This window comes from Hyperolius riggenbachi, chromosome 10 (assembly GCF_040937935.1).
Source record: "Hyperolius riggenbachi isolate aHypRig1 chromosome 10, aHypRig1.pri, whole genome shotgun sequence".
In the NCBI taxonomy this organism is placed as follows: domain Eukaryota; kingdom Metazoa; phylum Chordata; class Amphibia; order Anura; family Hyperoliidae; genus Hyperolius; species Hyperolius riggenbachi.
This window is the reverse complement of record NC_090655.1, coordinates 136,060,274-136,082,406: the sequence shown is the minus strand read 5'-3', so window position 1 is coordinate 136,082,406 and position 22,133 is coordinate 136,060,274. Positions and strand designations below refer to the sequence as shown.

The 22,133-nt window shown below is 42.6% G+C and overlaps 1 protein-coding gene across 1 annotated transcript in view; it reads left to right on the top strand.

Moving 5' to 3' along the window:
• The window catches only part of SLC29A3 (solute carrier family 29 member 3), a 79,224-nt gene that overhangs the window by 39,121 nt on the left and 17,970 nt on the right, over positions 1–22,133 (top strand). Inside the window, exons 4-5 of the mRNA XM_068258257.1 lie at positions 1,016–1,242; positions 21,148–21,310. Coding sequence (XP_068114358.1) covers positions 1,016–1,242; positions 21,148–21,310 — 390 coding nt within the window. The remainder of the gene's footprint in view (positions 1–1,015; positions 1,243–21,147; positions 21,311–22,133) is intronic.

The following is a 22,133-nucleotide window of genomic DNA, read 5'->3' as shown; positions in this document are numbered from 1 at the left end:
CCTCCATAGGCTCACTACTTCCTTTTTCAGACAAGAGCTCATCTTAATGCACAACCGTGGCTGTGCTGCACCCGCACGAGCATGACGCCACTGAGTCGTGGGCATACTTGCACAGACGTATGTGCCGTATAGGTTGGATGCATAATACAGGGAGTCTCTGAGATACAAACAATCTGCCGATACTGTCGCATTTTGTTGCATACCACCTTCCTGCACTACCCCAGCTTATTGTGTAAAGGCGGAGTATAGTGCAGCAGAAGCTATGCTCTCACCTCTCTGCTGGAGTCCAGTGCTGTGCTTCTGCCTGTCCACTCGCCGTAGTGCCCAGCATCTCCTACCACATGTAACGTGATTTACACGCTACATGAAGAGAGCCAGCACTAGAGGGAGCAGGAAACAGACAGGATGGTCGCACAGGCACAGCACTGGGCTCCAGAGTGGAGGTTAGAGCACAGCTTCTGCTGCGCTATACTCTGCCTTTTCACACTGGACTGGGTGAATGCAGAAGGGGGGCAGGAACAGATAGCGGGGCAAGGGGACAGAGGGAGGCACAGAGGGATTTACACGGAGCCAGATCATCCGCAAGGTAACTTAGGCAGGTGCCTAGGGCCTGGAGAGAGTCTAGGGACCCAGTTTATACTAACCCCCAACAAATCCTGCCAAAAAAGCTAGATGACCATCAAGCATGGGTCCAAAGTCGTTTCTTGCCTAAGGCACCATTTCACTTTAATCCATCTCTGGACGCACAGGGGGGCAGAGGGGGCAAAGGCCAAATGAAGGTGTCACGAGACAGAGGGAGGAACAAAGGGAGAGGGATGGAGGCACAGGGGGGCAGAGGTGACACAAAGAGACAGGAGGCACAAGGGGACAAAAGGAGGTACAAACATATGTGGGGGTGCAGCTTCGTTCAGGAGGTGTGGCTTAATATGGGGGTTTGAGCATTTTATTGCTGCTTTCTGATATGTCACTTGTAAGTCCTGCTAACACACTTTTTCTTCTTCTCTTTCTTTTTCAGGATTTCCTCTCAGGTACGAATACTGTCGTCATTAGTGATCATGCTGTTTGTATTTATCCTGGTCACAATACTGGTGAAAGTGGACACCTCCGCCTGGACTAGGGAATTCTTTGCTCTAACACTGGTATCTGTAGCTGTTCTCAGTGGAGCGTCAAACATCCTTACAGCCAGTGTCTTTGGTGTAACTGGGCGCTTCCCATTGAGACACTCCCAATCCCTAATATCAGGTAACTTGATTAATTCAGCTATTATGCTATCATATAATATTAATGAAAAACACAGAATTTATGATCCACCACCACCATCATTAGGAAACAATTTATTTTGCTGGGGAATTGTACCTTTAATGGCCCGTCGTGCCAGGAATCTACGTGATGTTCTGGTCCACTCGGAACTGTCCAAAAAAGAGGGAGGGACTTGGCTGGACCGCATACCCCCTCCGGTTGGCATGTTTCGATGTGGGTCATGCAAGGCCTGCCCCTTTGTTCTGAGAACTAACAGTTTCCCAGGATCACTCAACGGAATATAAGCTAAAGGCATTCTTTAATTGTAACTCGACGTGGATTGTCTACCTGATCATATGTCCGTGCAATAAATACTATGTCGGTATGACAACACGTGCTTTCAAAACAAGATTATTAGAGCATATTGGAAATATTGCTAGTGGGGAAAGAAAATCCCCTATTGCAGAACACTTCCAGGATGTACATAAAGGCTCTATTGTGGGTATTCGTGCTTTGTGCATTGATGCCTTAGTAGACCTCCATGCACACAGAGAGAACAGAAGCGATGCTTTTGCAGCGGGAGGCGATGTGGATGTATCGTTTGAGGTCGAGGCATCCACAGGGCCTAAATGTGGATTTTTCCCTCAGAAGCTTCCTCTGAGATATGGTGATACTCTTGTCAATTCATGTGATAGTGTTGGGCATATAGAACCTCTACGTGTGTGTGTGTGTGTGTGTATATGTATGTATATGTATATATACATGTATATGTATATATATATATATATATATATATATATATATATATATATATATATATATATATATATATATATATATATTATATATATATATATATATATATATATTCTCTTTGAGCTAATACAGGTCTTTATAGTATTACCCTGTGTAAAGAGTCTTAGAAAGTATCAACATATGCGACAATGTTGAGAGAGGTACTGTCCCCCCCCCCCCCTATCTAAATTATGAATTAGTATGCATGGATGTTGTTAAGATGACGCTGTGTGTTTTCCCCTCTCAAACTCTATAGAGGGCACTCTGAATGGCATGTTTCTTCCTTCTCTACCCCCTAAACCGGGGAATGGTAATGCTTGTGCTATGCAATGCAACCATGCTATGCAATGCTATCTCTAAAGCCCAATCTTCACGATACGATTCTTTGTGTGGTTCGATTACGATTCTATTTACGATCCAATTAAATCCGACATGTCCGATCGGGATTCAATTAAATTCGATTTGCCATTGCAAAACAATGGCAAATCGAATCGAATCCCGATCGGACATGTCGGATTTAATTGGATCGTAAATAGAACCATAATCAAATCGCACAAAGAATCGTATCGTGTAGATGGGGCTTAAAGTCTTCCAAATTTGATGTGTTGGGCGTGTGAACGTGTGACAAATGACTAGACAAGCGACTGATAACTGATTGTTTGTCCAATCCAACAGGCGGATCGACTCACACGACTGTTGGGCTGATATCGTGCAGTTGACTGCGTGTGTACAAGTTATTTGAACAACATGTTTTGAATGCGGTCATAACGTGCAATCCGTCTTTTCACTTTTTTGTGCACGGTATGCAACTGAGTTGATTGTTCAGTTGGTTGGTACGTGGAAAATACAAGTCGTGCAATCGCACGGTCATGTCGTCAGGCGGAAACGTTGCACGTGTGTACTATCCTTAGGGGAATGGTAATGATCATGTTATGTAAAGCAGTGCTGTCTCTAAGGGAACGGTAATAATCATGTTCCATAATGCTGTGCTGTCTCTAAGGGAACAGTAGTGAGCATGCAGCGCGATGCTGTCTCTTGAGGTAACAGTAATCATTGTGCTTTGCAGCTCAATGTTGTTTCTGATGGAATGGTAATGGAGTACAAGTGATTTGGTCGATTTTTGGTTTAGCATTCTTTTTTGGGCTTCACAATAGAGCGAGCACTATATCAATCGTCAAACAAGAGTACTAATTGTAATATAGTTGCTGTTCAATTAAGCGCCTGCAGTAAGCGCTGCCACACAGTAATTTAGTGATCTTATTAGTGTTTTTGTAGCTTGATTCTGCTTCAGCATATCAGCTGCAGCCTGACCATGGTTACCTGGTAACCCTGCTGCGAAAACTTGTGTAGCTGCGGAGTGGACTGGAGTATGTCAGACAATACTCCGATACAGCCAAATGATCTGTATCCCTGCATGAGCTTATGCTAGTGGCCAATATCCAGATTTCTGTAAGCTGGTGGGGGCGATCTCATAGCCGCAAGGCCCTGCAGCAGCTGCTTGAAGCCGAGGTGCATACATATTGCTGTGTGATGAAAGGGAGTGGCCTGCAGCTGGGCTATGTGCAGAAGCCACAGCGTTGTGTGCTCTAGCTTGTCGGAAGCTGGTGGTGGGCTACGGCTGTGAGCTGCCGAAATCGGGTGCCCAGATTGCTGGGAAGCTGATGGGGTGTGGGGCTGCTAAAAGCTGGGGCAGGGGCTACAGATGTAAGCTGCTGAAATCAGATTGCTGAAAGATGGAGGGGTGATCTTGTAGCCGCTGCAGGGAGCTGCAAGGCCCTCAGCGGCTGTGCCCATGGAAGATGGAGCAGCAAGAAGGTGCTGAAACCGAGGCGCCCAGCACCCAAATTGCTGGAAGCTGGGGGGGGAGGGGGGGGGTGATCTCATAGCCACTGCAGGGCAATGTTAGTGGCACATGTGATGACATTTGAGTACCTAATATAAATGATCATTTTAAATAACAGTTTCTATTTAGATTACCGTTTCAAACAATGCTTTCCTACTTGCACAGCTGATCAAATGGTTTTTATTTGCAGATTTATTTTAGCTTTTCAGCGCTGCGGATGAAATGGTTTTATCGCCGATTTTAATTTTAAAATATCTGCTTTGGTGATCTATCTCGGCTGTTGTTTTTGGTTACTTGGACACCGTGCATAAGGGCAAGTTCGGGACTTGGCTGCACCAAAAATATTGTCATTCTTTATAGAATACATGGACAGCCGATCTAGCCATAAATGCTGATTCAGAAAATGGACTTTAATTGCAATATTGATCAAATTTAGAGGAGATTTAACGCACTTACCTTTTTCATTGATTCATTCAAGCCTGTCGCTTAACTTCTCAACAAATATCCTATGCAATAATCTCCCTGTCCTGCGTCCTACTGTGTCCCTCTGTTCGTGCATCGTGCCTGGCGAGCATGCGCGGCACGTGGCCGGTTTTCGAACAATTGGGGGGGCGGTCATGTGCTGTGATGTGAGCAGGCTATAAACCTGCGCGCATTAGGGGGGGGGGCGAGGCCTAGCGCAAGTTTTTCTATAGGCGGGCCTTTCTGCTAGTAATAATAAATCATATTACTCTCTTTCTGTGGCGCTCATTGGCTGTGACTCTTTACGTGTTTTGAGGTGTATTCTGCACGCCAGCACTCATGGAGATTTGTGGATACGTGATTAGGCTCATTACAGGATGCTAAAATGATTACAAGCTATTACTCAAATTGAAATGGAAACCTTTTAAAATAAATTGACTCTAAACATGAGACCTCATACTTTCACTTTTTTTTTTTTTTTTTTAAACTTGTGCCAGTTTCCTTAAATTCCACCATATACATTTATGGTGATATAAATTGATCAGTTGTAGAAAAATGTATTTCCAGTCATCTTCCTGTCTGGTTTCATTGTCTGTGTCACCTCTTCCCTACATGCATGTTGCAATCATTCAGTGGAAAATGGGTACTGAAACTTAATTTGTCACTTGATGATACTTAAAGCACAAATCCACCCAAATTTTTTACATCATTTATAAAATAGAACTTAAAAAAAACAAAAAACATGCATTTAAAGTTATACTAGAAAATGTTTTCATTTGTGCATTTCAAAAATACAAAGTTGCTGTGGTAGCCAGGTAGCCGGCACTTGTATCGGTATTGAGTTCAGCTACAATATAGCAGCAATGATGTGATGTGAGGTTAGTGTTTAGGATTGGAAAGGGGAAGGCTAGTGAGAGGAGCTGTCAGCCATACTATCTCAGAAAAAAACACATATATAAGTAGATAAATACTTGCTGTACTTAACATATGTGTTTGCACTGTCCACATTTTTATTTAGTGATTATTCCATAGTAAAAAAAGAGAAAATCCTCCCACCCAGCTCTGCAGTAGAAAGTAGAATTTCTCATGCTGAGGCATGAGAAATATTGGCCAATCGGAGAGGAACAGAGGTGTGGGAGGGGAAAATGGGAGGGAAAGAGGCTTCAGCCAATTAGGCTGCATTAGTTATGTCTGAGGGGAAAGTAAAGAAGAAAAACAGAAAACCCAGCATGCCCTGCAACTTCCTTTGTGTGGCAGATGTACCAAATAAGAGCCAAGGAAACTGGGGAATTATGTTTTATGGAGAAGAAAATTTTTGATTTTATGCCTGACAGTTACACTTTGTGTGAGAGAGAGAGAGAGAGAGAGAGAGAGAGAGAGAGAGAGAGGGGAGTGGAGACAGGAGGCTAGTGATATTAAAGAGAACTCGAGGTGGGTTCTAAGAATCCTAATAGCACACAGAGGCTGTGTCTGCAAATAATGCCCAGCCTCTGTTGCTATACTGTCTCCACCCGGCTTCCCCTGCCCTCTGCTGTCCCCCATAAATGAAACGCCGTGCTAGCGAGATCGGTAGCAGGCTGTTTACATCTGCACTGTCACTCCCGCCGCTCCCCCGCCTCCTCTATGGCACCGCTCCACGCCTGCGTCCCTTCCCTCCCCACTGATTGGAGATATAGAGGAGGCGGGAGTGTGGCGAGAGTGACAGTGCAGATGTTAACCCTTCTGCAACCACGCTTCAGTAGTGACTGTTATCCAGTAATTACTGCGAGTTATGGGAGGCTTTCTGATGTTTACAATGAGAAGCTGACCACCAGTGATCCATTGTAGCAGTAAATTTGTAACATTATATTGTGCAAGAATGAAAGTACTTATTAATTACCATGTTTCTGTGAAGTGCTATACAAAGGATCTGTACTGGGGTTTTATTGTTGCTTGTTAATATATTTTGGCTCATAACAGTACCGTCATTTATTCTAAACTGCTAGGCGATTAATACAAGGTATCAACTATCCATGGGTAATATTTAACCTTTCTTAGATTTAAACTTAAAGCGGAATATAACCCTGCATTTTAACTTTGCTCTAAAACACTATTTACAGTATATTATATGCAACCAGCATTTTTTTTTACTAGACCAGCATTGGAAGGGTTACACAGGGCTTTAAAGTCCCTGGAGATTTTTGCAGACGCATCCGAACTTGAGTTAGATACTTTTTGTTTACACAAATGTATCTAAGTGTTTATTGTGACTCATCTCTCTCACTGAGAAGGAGTTGGAGGACAGCCAAAGAGTGTGTAACATTTCTAAATATATACATATAACTAAATAGAATGTAACTATCTGAACGTCTGCATGGAACTTTAAAGAGAATCTGTATTGTTAAAATCGCACAAAAGTAAACATACCAGTGTGTTAGGGGACATCTCCTATTACCCTCTGTCACAATTTCGCCGCTCCCCGCCGCATTAAAAGTAGTCAAAAACAGTTTTAAAAAGTTTGTTTATAAACAAACAAAATGGCCACCAAAACAGGAAGTAGATTGATGTACAATATGTCCACACATAGAAAATACACCCATACACAAGCAGGCTGTATACAGCTTTCCTTTTGAATCTCAAAAGATCATTTGTGTGTTTACCTTCTGTCCCCTTCTTCTCTCATGCACTGAACATTACAGGCTTCCTGTAGACAGCTCTGCCTGTGTTTGTAATTCCTCAGTATGTGTCAGCCAGCTACTTTCACAGCCTAACAGAGGAGGATTTTTATCCAGCTCTCTTCTATCACTGATAAGATAGCAGAGACGCTGCTGGCTTATGTAAATAAAACACACACTGGAGTGTGCATAGAGGAACAGACCAGCAGGGAAGAGTTGGCAGCCTTCCAGACACAGGCCGACAAGTCTGACAGGGGAAAGATACATTGATTTATTACAGAGACCGTGATAGTACAAAGTGCTGCAGTGAGCCAGAACAGATTAGAATAGGTTTAGGAACTTGTAGGATGGTAGAAAAAACGTTGTAATTTTTGTTACAGAGTCACTCTGTGTGTAACCCTTCCAATGCTGGTCTAGTAAAAAAAAATTGCTTTTTGCATATAATATGCTGTAAATAATGTTTTAGAGCAAAGTTGAAATGCAGGGTTATATTCCGCTTTAAATTTATGGCTTGTATTTAACTTCTGTGCTTGTTTGAAGTATATCATAGAAATGCGATTATCATCTACAGCAACTGGGTTCACAATATGGTTATGATAAGCAGATCAGATCAATTGGCACCCACTGGTTGAGGAAAATCAGCATTGAAGTGCATCGATAGTACTGGACTTCTTATAAGTAATCAATCAGACAGAAAGTGGACCTAAACTAAACTTGCCATTGCCATTCAGTTTGCATTAGTTGATTGTTTTTACATGTACCACTGCAGTGTTGTAACAGTAACCTGTGCCCTAGCTAGTAAAAACTCAAGCAACCACCTGCTTCCTTCCATGGCCAGTGAAAACACACTCACACACTCACTCACTCACTCACGCACTCACTCACTGCACAGGAGTCTCGCCCTTTCTTCCCAAAAGCCGCACTCTCTATTCTGCATACCTTTGGTCCCTGATGCATGTCACGTGATTGGGAACCAGAGGTGTGCTGATTAGAGTGTGGGGCTGTTATGAAGAGAACCCAATGCAGTACTAGAGCAGGTAAACACAATACACTACTGAGCTACTTTACAGAAAGGGAAAGCAGGGCACGCCGTCATAACCCAACACCCCAAAGACAGTACTGTCACCAGTTACTTTGAAGGAACACATTTTAACTGAACATGCATGAGTTCACAAACCGTGCATATGCTGTAAAAGGAAGCGTTTATGCACGAAGAAAAGAAGACCTGAATGAGCAATTCCTTATACTGGTCATGCACAGTTCTGAATTTGAATTTTTGCTAGGTGAGCTTTCAGCCATCCAAGTACATGAACATCTGTGTTTGCCCCCCTCTCCAGCGTTCATCTGGGATGCATGGGTGATAGTTGCTCCACTTATCCTGGCAATATTCTTTTCCCAAGTTATAGGGTGTTTCATTAGTAAAAATCACTTGAATCTCACGCCTAGGAGTATTGTGGGAAAGTCATGTCATCTGTAACGTGTAAACTACCACTTGCAGAACACATGTGTTTATACAGTATCCTATACTGATATATATTCTCAAGATGAAACCAGTATGGCTACCACATTAATAAAAATGTTATAAAGGCTACATTCCCAGTGGGCGTTGCATTGCATTCCCTCTGACAGCAGGAATGCAATGAATTGTGAAAGTTGTGCTGCACATTATTCACGTGCTGTCGTAATACAGTAAAGCATACAGTCAATGAAAAGTATGCTTTGGTTATCGCATACAGTGCGTTATGATGCAACACACTGTTATACCGCAGTGCAACTGCCGCACTGTGAACTTGGCATAGGTGGGGAATTGCAGTGCAGCAAGCAGCATTACAAAATGGCCATTATGCCACACTGCAAAACACCATGATGAACGTAGCCTAAAATGTTTATGCTCATCAGAGGTTATTTCATGGACAGTCTGGTTTCATTAAGCTGATTCTTTTAAGAAATGTAATTTTATAGTTTATTTTTATAGTTCAAGTTATGTGAAAGGTTGCTTGTAGTGTATTACATCCAATATTTACCTCCCTTTTGATTTCATAGACAAAATGTACTGTGCAGTCTCAGAATGTAACTCAAACATTTCTAAATTAAAGAAAAATGTCACTTTACTGTTATTGGATTGAGATGACAAACTTGACTGCCTACTTCCACTCTCTCCCTACCTGACAGCTACCTGTTCTTACTATTGGTGCAGATGCCAGGCAGTGCGAATGAGCCATGAGGGGTGCGGTCTTCGTGTCAGGGGTGGGTGGAGGAATATTATGGGAGGGGAATGGCTGGCTTGCAGCTTGTGCTTCTGAGGTGGCATAGCTGTATACTATACAATTTTGCCACTGTTTTCCTGTATTGCTCTAATTATCATTATTGTTGATCTACACTCATGTCAGTGAAGTTAGTGATGGGTTGTGTTTCATTTTGGTTACTCACTAAAAGTTTAGAGAAATTGAAAGTGATTACAGTCTGCCTGGAGAAATGTCCTCCTGTATGAGGAAGCAGCCATATCTTCCTTTTATCATGGTTTATTAACCCTGATGCTACTTTAGCTACTGCTGCAAGTGCGTGTATGTGGCCGTTGGAACATTTCTGTGATGTATTTGGTACTTCATGTTTTGGCCTCAGACCTTATGTCTGACTGACTCTAATATTATTAAAACAATAACTTAAGTGAGGGAGCAGCATCTCCCATTTTGTCTTCATTGTCTAAGTGTGTTAGTAGCACAAGTAAACTTTCTGAAATTGTTTCCATATATAAAACGTGCAGTCCCAGATGCAAGATTCCAGCATGCAGGGCATAGATGAGTGAAGCATTGTGGACCATAACTGTACATAGAAGTTCATTCATAAACACATGATCAGCTAACAGGAGGCCACAAACATAAACAGAAATGGTCACGGGGATATTTGTTCTCTAGCTAGCCTTTACTTTTACTATCTTTCTTCAGCTCTTCTGTTATACATTAATAACATGAATTGCAGTGTGGTAACCTGTGTCCTTATCCGCTATCTTTAGTGTTCTATTATAGCACAACTATGTGTTCTGGCATGTGCTGATGTTTACTTCGCAAATTAAATCTTTATTAAGTATGCAATGCATTTCATATAAAGATGTTCTGTTGAGACCTGGATGCAGTTGAATTGGGTGACGTGTGTGTAACAGGAAGGCATTTCATGAATTTTTCAAATCGCTACAGTTTGCGGTTTTGCAATTCAGCCATCGCAAACGCCGTAGTGGAAAAGGGCCCTAAGGGCCCTTTTCCACTAGAGCGTTTGCGATTGCTTAATCGCAAAACCGCAAACTGCTAGTGATTTTACATTGTGTGCTCTGCAAGAGTTCAGGTCCACTTTAAACAAGGAGATTGATTCCCAAAGAGGAATAGGAAACTGATTTGTATCAGCATTTGTATCAGCAGGTTGTGTGAAAGTCAGGGACTACCTGTAGACACTGCCCAGAACTGCCGTCCAGTAGAAATAGACCTCTGTTGAGCCATTGTGCTATAAATATACAGTGTTGCTTTTCAGCTTGATTACTTTTGATTACTTTTGAAATTCCTATATGGCTCCATAAATTTGACACACACACACACACACACACACACACACACACACACACACTCACACTCACACTCACACTCACACTCACACTCACACTCACACTCACACTCACACTCACACTCACACTCACACTCACACTCACACTCAGAATCAGAATCAGAATCAAGTTTATTTCGCCAAGCATGAAGGGTCATGCCCGGAATTGTTTTTGGCACAGTACAAATAGCTCAGGAAGAGTACAGAGAGAGAGACAGGAAGAGTACAGAGAGAGAGACAGCAGTGAACAGCAGGCATCAGGTTAACAATACATTGTCATATACATCAGGCATATACATCATATACATTGTCATATACATCATAGGCATCGGGTTAACAATACATTGTCATAATACAACACATTCCCAGTGTGTCGCTGAGATGTCTAGTAGTTAGTAGGTAGTCAGTCTTATGGGCTGGTTGCCTAGTCAGCCATAGCGCAGCTAGCGTCACCGCTCGTTGTGGCTTGCTTTGAAGGTAGACTGTGGAGGGAATTAAGGAGACTGACTGCCGAGGGGAAGAACGAGTTCTTGTGTCTCATGGTCTTAGTGGATATGGCCCGTAGCCTCCGGCCCAAGGGCATAAGGTTGAAGTAGCGGTGGCCTGGGTGTGAGGGGTCACTTGCAATCCTCAGTGCCCTGGATCGGAGGCTCTTGTCGTGTAGTAGGGCAAGTGGGGGGAGGGGGCACCCAATGATCCTCTCTGCTGACCTGATGACTCTCTGTAGTTTGTCCTTGCCGTCTACAGTGGCGCCAGCATACCACACCAAGATGGAAGAGCAGAGGATCGACTCAATGGTGGCCGAGTAAAAGCTGGTTAGAATTTCTTGAGTCATGCCGAACTTTCTCAGCTGGCGGAGGAAGAAGAGTCTCTGCTGGGCTTTCCGTTGGGTGGCAGTGATGTTGGGCTTCCAGCTGAGGTCACTGGAGATGGTAGTGCCCAGAAGCCGGGCACAGGGCACTCTGGTTACCTCACTGCCGCCGATGTAGATTGGAGGTGGGGTGGAAGCGGACTTCCTGAAGTCGATGATTAATTCGACAGTCTTAGCAGTGTTTAGCACCAGCCTGTTCTCCTTACTCCAGTTGCAAATTCTCTCCACCTGCTGACGGTACTCCTGGACATTGTCCTTGGTGACAAGGCCCACGATGGTGGTGTCGTCGGCGAACTTGATGACCCTGACAGAGTCTGCCTCCGATCTGCAGTTGTTTGTGTATAGGGAGAACAGCAGTGGTGACAGGACACAGCCTTGGGGGGCTCCGGTGTTCGTGGTCGCTGCTTGAGAGTGGATGTCGCCCAGTCTGACGACTTGGGACCTGTTGGTAAGAAAGTCTGTGATCCAATGTTGTAGACTTGGGTGGACTCCAAGTGCAGCTAGGTCCCGTTGGAGAATGCTTGGGCAGATGGTGTTAAAGGCCGAGCTGAAGTCTAGGAGTAGTATTCTGGCATACGTGTCCGGCCTGTCGAGGTGGTCATTGATGAGCTCCAGGCAGATGTTGATCGCATCATCGGTAGACCTGTTTGCTCTGTAAGCAAACTGGAAGGGGTCAAGGAGGGGCGAAGTGAAAAGCTTGAGGTAGGCTAGGACCGCCCGCTCCATGGTTTTCATGATGACGGACGTCAGGGCCACGGGCCTAAAGTTGTTAAGTTCGGTGACCCCTTGTTTTTTAGGGACAGGTACGATAGTTGACCTCTTGAAGCACGCAGGGACCTTGCCATCACTCAGGGACTTGGTGAAGATAGCGGAGAGGATTGGGGCAAGTTGCCGACAGCAGGTTTTCAGGCAAGCTGGAGATACTCCGTCGGGGCCGGGGGCTTTCCTGGCATTTAGAGTAGATAGGAGGCGCAAGACCTCGGCCTCACTCACCATCGTGGGAAAGGGCAGTCTCGAGGTGTTGCTTGCAGGGCATGGAGGTGGGGTAGCCGGTACCTGGTTCCCCTCCGGTTCTTCCTGTTTCTCGAACCTGCAGTAGAATCTGCTGAGTTCTTCTGCTAGTGTCGGGCTGGGTGTTGCATGCTGGGGTACGGGCTTGTAGTTGGTGGCGGCCTTCAGCCCCTTCCATACAGCGTGTGAATCATTTGAGCGCAGGTTGACTCACTCACTCACACTCACACTCTCTCTCTCTCTCTCTCTCCCCCCCCCCCTCACTCTCTCCCTCCTCTCTCTCTCTTCCCCCCCCCCCCCCCCCTCTTTCTCTCTCTCTCTCTCCCTCTCTCTCTCCCTCTCTCTCTCCCTCTCTTCCCCTTTGCAGGCCTCCGATGCTGCTTTAGGCACTGTGGGCATAGCAGTCACTTGATGCTCTGCACGTCACATTATCAGATCACACAGCCACTGCTCCAGGCATGTTCTCTCTTCAGTTCTTTATAGTATTTTGAGCGAACAGACGGTTTTTGTTTGGGGAAAAAAATGTATAAAAAATTAAAAACTCTAATAATTTACCATGAAATAATACGCTAGCATGTGTTAATAATCACACAATACATATGTCAATGATAAAATTGTTGCAGGCACCTTAGATTAATCCTACATCCACTAAATTAAGCCTAAGTAACAAACTCTTACTGACATCTGTCTAATCCTCAACTCTCGCCTTGCATCGCTGGGTCCCCAGTTTGATTTCCCAGCCAGGTCAACATCTGTAAGGAGTTTGTATGTTCTCCCCGTGTCTGTGGGGGTTTCCTCCCACATCCCAAAAACATACAGATAATTGGCTTCCAGGTTTCCAGAGAGCAGTAAGCGATGTACAGTATCTGCAGTATATAGTTGTAGCTCAGATCATATGGAACAATACATGAGGGCATTTTATTTCGTACAAGTCCTGTAAATGCTTCCACTCAGAAACTACAATGCACAAGCTCTGTAAAACAGCATTTCAGGCCTATAAATCCATTTGATGGAAAGGGAACATGACTGAATGTAAACAAGCATCAGGACATATGTCCATGTAGTCATCTTGATTCTTTTTTTATTTTTATTTTTTGTCAATTACTTGCCCGCGATCTGATTAATTTGCACGTTTGATAGGTTAGGAATACATTGCAAATGAAATGACTGATGAGTCCCCTGAAGGATTTTATATGCTCTTGTTTTCTCTGTATCCTCTCTGAACATGAGTCAATTAAACATTACTATATGTTGTTTGCAAATGTTGCCCTTTATAAAAAGCATGTAGCATCCTAATTTGCATTAGGGGAGAGGGGTGGCAGTTAGAAATGCTTTCTGGACCTGGCACCCCTCACCACTCACTCACCTGGGCATCCTGCTGCACTCATGTGAACTTACAATATTCAATTGACTCTGTGGAATAAATAGTTAAAACCGTTTGGTTCTTCCTCTCTTGTCTCCTCCTTACTTAAAGAGGAACTCCAGTGAAAATAATGTAATAAAAAAAGTGCTTCATTTTTACAATAATTATGTATAAATGATTTAGTTAGTGTTTGCTCATTGTAAAATCTTTAGTCTCCCCGATCTACATTCTGACATTTATTACATGGTGACATTTTTACTTTGGGCAGGTTATGTAGCTGCTCCTAGCTGTTTTGGCTGTTAGAGACAGCTGTAAACAGCTAATTCCTGTCTGTGAACCTTGTTACATTGTAACAAACTGCCAAAAGTACCGCGGTCCCAGAGCTTCTTGTGGGAGGGGTTTCAGCACAAAATCAGTCATACAGCGCCCCCTGATGGTCTGTTTGTGAAAAGTAATATATTTCTCATGTAAAAGGGGGTATCAGCTACTGATTGGGATAAAGTTCAATTCTTGGTTGGAGTTTCTCTTTAAAGTGGACCTGAACTCTTGCATAGGACAGAAGGAAAGCATAGAGAAATGCACCCTGTATGTATTTAGAGAATTTAGCCTGTCTAATTCCCCTTATCTTTGACTAAGCACAAGCTGTAATTTGATTCCTCAGCTGTGTCAGCTGACTGCCACAGCAGAGAGCTCGTTTATAAACACAGGATGTTTACAATATGTGTACCGTGAAAGCAGGAAGTGGACAAACTGCAGATTTATTGCAGGAATTTTATCCACTGTAACAAAGAAATAATTTTTCTTTAAAGCTTATTATCCTGTTACTTAGCTTTTTAGAGCAGAGAGGAAGATTTGAGTTCAGGTCTGCTTTAAGGTTGTTTCCCTGCCTGTAAAGGAGATCACAACTGTACTTATGCCCATTGTGCACCTCCCCTCTGGTCCCTTTCCCAATGGAGTTTGCGGTAGGAGCAGGGCTGATGAGTCTGTACAAAAATCATCCAACTCTGACTCCTCGGTTTATGAAACCACCAACTCAAAGTACCCTGGGTCTGAGGGTGTGATATATCTGCTCTAGCAATTATTATTTATTTAGCTTGCATTATTAGCCTGTGCCATCATTCTTTTCTTTAAATGACTAGTAGTAGTACCATGGAGCACATACCCTGTTTTAAAATTTGCATAGAGGTGTTGACTGCTGCACTGGCAGCTGTGGGTACAGTTTTAAGAAATATCTGTAGTGGACAATGTAGTTCCTGACTTTAAAATGCCACCATATCCTTTGATCTTTAAAAACACCTCATGAGACAATGGCCTCAATTCACTAAGACCATGCTGGAGGTAATAAGGCAAGAGAAAACTTACCTCTACACAGTGAGAAAGTTATCTTATCTCTTCACTCCTTAACTTACCTCCTCTGTAGTTAAGTTACCTCCTCTGTAGTTAACTTACCTCCTCTGTAGCTAATTTACCTACTCTGTAGTTATTTTCACACGCAGTTAATAAACAGCCTGTCTTTAACTGTGGAGTTATTTTAAGGATTGAAGTGTTAACTTAAAGACAGAAGAGTTAACTTTAGGTTTGCCTGAGGTAAAATGTTTCCTGAATAGGACATGCCTCATCACCATGGTGATAACTCTAGAAACGTTATTAAAGACAGGAGATAAGCTTAGTGAATTGAGGCCAATGATGCACAGTGACTATTTTGATTTATACAGAACATGGGAATTTCAAACATACCTCCCAATTTTTCAGTTTTACTGGAGAAAACTAGGGGTGAGGGTTTTTAATTTAGTTAGTAAGTATGCTTGGTGATATATTAACCAAATTCCACTCCACTCAGAGTTTTCTATTCTGAGTGGAATTATTTTCAGATTGCTTTCCTGCTGCCTCTGAAAGAGTTAAACATCAGGTGTGAAAGTGACAATTTTTACCTGGGTTGGGACCGGGTCAGACTATAGCATAACCCTCACTGATAAGTAATTGCAGCCATAAAATTATTTCCTGTCAGTAAATGGCTTCTGAGAGCAGGAAAGAGATAAAAAGGGTAAATAATTCATCGATTTGAGCTCTAGCATACTTCAGTGAATGTGTCATTGAGCAGAGAAAATATAACCGTAAAAACTTAAACTATATTTAAATCTAAAAAGAAATGTGGGATATCTTAAAAAAAAAAAGTCATTGTTAGGAGGAGGAGGATAGATACAATTTTTTTTTCTCATCAGTTTATTTTCAACTCGGATGTCCTTTAATAGAAAGGGACCCATAATCACGTGTTTCCAAGCAGCCAATCACACAGGGTGATCACATATCACTCCTGTTTCCTGTTTTGCTTTCTGAGTTGTGTTATACAGGACATGGACCTGACATGCTATCGTGACCAGCCAATCTGAGATAAATCATTCACATAATCGTGATGCATCCAGTGTAGGAAAAAAATAAGTGTTAAATAACGTTGGAGAATTTGGTCAACTGTGTTTGCTACAATTTTTGACAACTTATGTCATGATTATTTCCATGTATCACCGCACATAAGCAGCCCCTTGAATGAGCCCACAGAATTCACCCCCCCACTTTTTCCTTACAGTATATGCAATTAGCTGCGACCTACCAATTAGATGACTTTACCCCCCCTCCTCATTGTAACACCCTTGCCCCATGCAAGGCGTATGTTGGAGCATCCCGATGGAAACATACCTCTGCTTGCTCCAGCTTCACTCCCTGCATCTCCCTGGCAGCTTCTGTACTGGCCACTAGAGACCCAGTCTTATTGTCATGTGACCGCAGTGAAGCTTGAGCTCTAGTGACCAATTCAGTAGTTGCCGGGGAGACGCACAGATGAGGACACATAGATATGCATTCTTCAGCACGCTCAAATGCATGCTCTGCATGGGGCGCCCCGCTCTTGGTATATTGCGGATAAGCCGACTATGCCCCCCTTCCCCCACACCAATTTTGGCATCAAAAGTTGGCTTATCTGCAGTGGTATATGGCACATTTATCAAGAGGAAAGCAAAGAACCAGACCGTATTAGCATATACATTTCAAAAGTAATGAACATTTTTTTTTACTTACTTTTAACCATTAATGTCAGAATATGTAGATGAAGAATAGACTTCAGTGATTAAGAATCCTGGAGTAAAAATGCTAGCTAATTTGGCATTGTGTTACTCCAAGTATTGGAATAAAAAGATTTTTTGCTTAAAGGTATTCAGTCGCATTAGGTCTAATTAGAGATAATTAACTTATACAAAAAACAAAACAATTTAGCACTTGTAGTTCTTACAAGACTGATGGCTGTGGCTGTAATTTTAAGTGAATCCTTCAGAAGTGTGAAATTATTATTATTTTGGTGGAGGGAGGGAGCCTCTGTTTAAAAAAAAAATATGAACATTGTTATTGGAAAGAATAGGGTGCATAGTTAACTGTAAATTTGGACAATTCACTAATTCTACATTTGCTTCTTCTGTTTCCCTTGCTACGTAACAGAAATTATTTGAGAACAAAATACAAATCTAAATACAATTTTCTCCTCAAAATTACAATTAGAATCTTAGGAAAATGCAGCTAAACTTATTTTGAAACTAGGTACACATGTTGCATTAAACTTAGCCGAGGCGGCTTTTAAAGTGTACCTGAGACGATATGTGACACAATGAGATAAACATGTGTATGTACAGTATGAAACATAGGAATAACCAGGCTGTTTTACTTTATTTTGCTGCCTGAAAGGGTTAATTTTTAGACATGGAAGTGAGGTGCCTGTCTTGGGTAGCTTGTTAACAATATAGGAAACATCACTGATAAGCTAATTACAGTCATAAAAGGTTTCCTGGCAGAATAAAACTTCTGAGCTCGGGAAAGCGGTAAAAAGGTCAATAGTTAATGTATTTTCACTGTGGGACACCTAACAGACTACTACTGATTAGAGACAGTAAAATATTCAACCTACTTTATGAATGTTTCAATATAAAAGAAAACCGTGGGATACTTAGTCATTTTTAGGAGTAGGAGGATAAATATGATTGTCTCTCATCAGTTAACTTTCACCTCAGGTTCACTTTAAGGACTATCTTAGCAAAGTGTGTGTACAGGAGACCTCCCCCACTCCCCTGCATAGTCTAAAGATAGACATAGTGATGCCTGATTCAACCCCTACTGCATTATTCTACTCTTGACTTAGCCCTCCAGAAGCTACTCTGTCAGGCGTCCCTCCTCCCCCGCCACTATAACAGATACGTTACTTGCCTCGAGGGTAGTGATGCCTCTGTACAGCTATTGGTCCCAACTGTCACAGGAGGGATCGAGCGGTTGACACTTCTCATATGTGTGTAGGTGGCTTATGAATGTTCTGTGTGATCACTAAAACTACAGTTGAGTGTAGTCTGTTCTTTGCTCTACATAGGGGAGAACAGATGACAAGTGGCAACTAAATGAGAGACCACACTGCAGACAGTGTAAGCATCTCTACTGCACAACCGACATACTTACCTGCTGCAGCCTGTCTGGCTGTACGTGTATTCATGGAAGCAATACCAAGATACAATTGTTTTTATGTATCTGTTCCAGAATATGTTCTTAATTAGATATTGTAAGTTACACTTTATATGCATATTAACTGTGCACAGTTTAAACCCTCATTGGTTTGAATTAGTGCTTTGTGATTTATGTGAAAGAGGGAGGGGGTGCTATACTATTTTCTATATTGAGACATATGGTGGTCTGGCATAGTGTGACTCGACCCCAATCCTGGTCAAGTAGAACAATTTTTACCTCATATTGTCAGGCTATAACGTAGGCGATTTCTAGTAGTTATACACTATTTGATTTTAACTTGGCTATGTGGTAAACAGTCCTTTTTCCTGTGATGAGATGTGTATTTTAAACTGAAGCAAGGAATGTAGTCATTAAAGGTAGCCATAAATCAAGCAATTGTGGTGGCCGATCGACCAAGAGACAGATCTCTCTCTAATCGAATCTGATTGGAGATAAATCTGTTGCCCGCCATAAACTGCAGGCCGATTCCCGAAATCTTTTGGGAATCGGCCTAGTGACGCCACCTTGTAGATGTGCCCATGCATTAATACTTTACTTGTCCAGTGTCCACCACCGATGCCTCTGCAGTTTGTTTCCATTCTTCCTCATTCACGCCCCATGTGGTTGCCGTTGCATTGCATGTGGGGTACCCAGGTGACATCACACACGTGCCCCTGGTGCAGTACGCAGGCAACAAAGTGGGGCGTGAATAAGGAAGAAGAGTGCTGAAACTGCGGCGGACACCGGACAGGTAAAGTATAAATGCAGGGGAGGAGGGGTTGGTAATTGCATCCACATTTGGGGGGATGCGGCCTGGTGTTCCCACCACATTCATTGTTTGCGATTATCACATGCCCTCACCACCGCACACTCAATCGAGCATAAGGGGCCTGTGATTTCCTGGCATGTCCAATCGATACATGTGACCAATTTCGGCACAGATTTTCATCAGATTAAGGTCGATCGGATGCCAAGTCTACTGATGTATGGTCACCTTAACAATGTAGCATTTGTTTTCCTGAGTATATAATCAAGTTCTACACTTTACTGATAGATGTGAGAAGGCAGCTGACTGGGTAATGACTGGGAGTACTTTGTGCACACCCTTGCATGAAACCTCTTGGATGTTGAAAGAAATCAAACAGGTTACAAAACAATGAGGTTCATGCACTAACTGCAATAAAGTACACCTGATGTAAGCGGAATGGTTTGGCTGCCATATTTATTACCTTTTACACAATACCAGTTGCCTGGCAGACCTGTTGATCTTTCTGGCATCAGTAGTGTCTGAATCTCACACCTCAGGTAATCATGCAGCAAATCCAGTCAGACTTTAGTCAGAAACACCTGGTCTGCATGGAAGAAGCCCCAGGTAAGTCCAAATTGTGATTTTAGGCAGAGCTCAGTGTCCCTTTAGTGCAGTTTAGTGGATCTACCCGAGTGTTTGCAGCTATAGATGCCTTGCCTAATTCTTGCAAACAAAAGGTATTACAGTGAAGCTGTAAATGTCTTTAGTGTGCTTGTTATTGTGAGTAAACATATCACAAGGAAGGTGAATAGGTGAAGGGGAGGAGCAGTGGAATTATATTGACTTCCTGCTAATGTAAAGCATCACAGAGACACTAGATTTTAATCAATCAGTATTATCATTTTGGGTGAAAATCTATCGCCTCCTACAACCGTCATGGCGAATCAGATCTTTAAGATCTCTGATGACTCTGCGAAAAGTAAAACAATCGATTGACTTCCCGTTCGCAGCCGTCATGTAACGTTGCTTGACGTCACCCACAGGAAGATGGCTAGGGGAGTGCTAATTGCTGGGGGACGTCCTTGGATCCATCTTCCTGGGTCATTGCTGTATGTAGCTTAAGATGCCTGCATACGCTATACAAAACTTGGCCAGGAAGGCCGTTGTGGACTACCTCGCCCGAGAATAGAGTGTGCATATGGGAGTTCCCCAAGCTCATTTAAGGATATAGAACTAAGGATTTTGAAATGACAACCATCTTCAAACACTTTTTTCTTGTCCTTAGCCTTCCTGCCAGAAGCAGCTCCTTCGTTCCCCTGCTGTCATCCCTCCTCCATTCCTGAACCCTTCAGACGACAACCATTGTGCCTTTGTACACAAAAATTAACTTTTCAGAGCCAGAAAAAGTGTGTCAGATACAGGCGATGCAATTTTCAGAATTTGCAAGAAGTAGTTCAGGTCCAATTTGTCTTAAAGCAAGACAGTAGACATGAAATATGATCGTTTTCCTCAATCTCTGGTCTCTGGTGTCTTTCTTTGCACATTCCATTAGTATTGTTTTCTTGTTTCTTTGAAAACCCTCTTGTGAGCTGATATGTGATATATAGTTTGCAACTATAGCCATACAATTTTGACTACAGACAATCTTACAAAACGGTTCCGTCCCCAGAGATTGTTTGTAAGTTGAGTCCTGTGTTAAGCATATTGAAGCATGGATGAATGATTTATTTTTGGACAATTCTGGATTTGGACATACAGTATATATGTAAACTATGTTTTTGGTTGTTTTCAATGTGGTGTTAATGTGTTTTCAACTACTTATAACAGTTTATACAACACTGTAACATTTAACAACAGAAATATGTAATGAAAGGCAGTATTGAATATTTTAAACATGAAGACAACTTTGCATCTCTGAAATGTTGTAACTCAAGTTGTTTGTCAGTAGGGGACTGTCTTGTGCACCTGTTTTTTTGTTTGTTTGTTTAGAATACCGTAATATATTGTTAACAAGGTTTCAATAACTTTTTTTTCCAGGCCAGGCCATGGGTGGTACTATTAGCGCACTGGCAGCCATTTTGGACCTCACAATAGCCTCTAATGTAACAGATAGCGCTCTTGCTTATTTTATCACTGCAGACGTCTTTATTCTTCTGTGCATTATTGTCTACCTGATCCTTCCAAGCATCAAGTATTCTAGGTAAGAGTTATCCTTCAATTCGTGTGATACTGCAGTTTAAGAGCTGAATGCAATCTCCACTTCTGCTGATTTGTCGTATGCCCAGTGTAAAACCTTCAAATTATTGTTGGCCACAGATATGTAAAATTTAGTGAACTCCCATACATATACTGTGCATGTGGGATATAAAGAAGAGTGAGTGTATAATTCCCATCACCTTACTGAGACCATTACAAATAGGTCTGAACCAGTGGTTTAACAATAGGGGGTGCAGAGGTTTGACTAACTAACTGATCCCTATCCCCTTCTTGCACCCCTAATACTGTGGTTGTCCTTGGCAGGTTTTGGTGCACTGTATCAATTGTTATGTATAGAGTTCATGGATGAGCCCAATGTAAATATTGCACTAGGGCCCACAGCTCCTTAGCTACGTCACTAGTCCTACAGGAACTCTGAGCTGTAGAGCTGTGATTAAATGCATCATTTGGACTTACCTGGGGCTTTCTCCAGCCCCCCGTAGCCCGCGAGGTCCTTCGGCATCCTCTTCTTCTTTCTCCTGGTCCCGCTGGCTGCTCTGGTGATGGGCGAAGGTGCAGGTGCGTGCAGATGTCACGTCATCACCCCAGTCACCGTAAGCTGCATACGGAGGACCTCGCGGGCTGGAGAAAGTCCCAGGTAAGTTCAAATTCCATTTTTAATTACAGCTCCGGGTCCCTTTAATTCTGACAAGGAAACATTATTCCATAATATAGTAGGATGTGATGGAGTTTTGGCTTAGTCATCTTTTTGTTGTTATTGAAAAATTGTTTGCCATTAGTTTTTTACCACAAATTTTTGTGCCCAA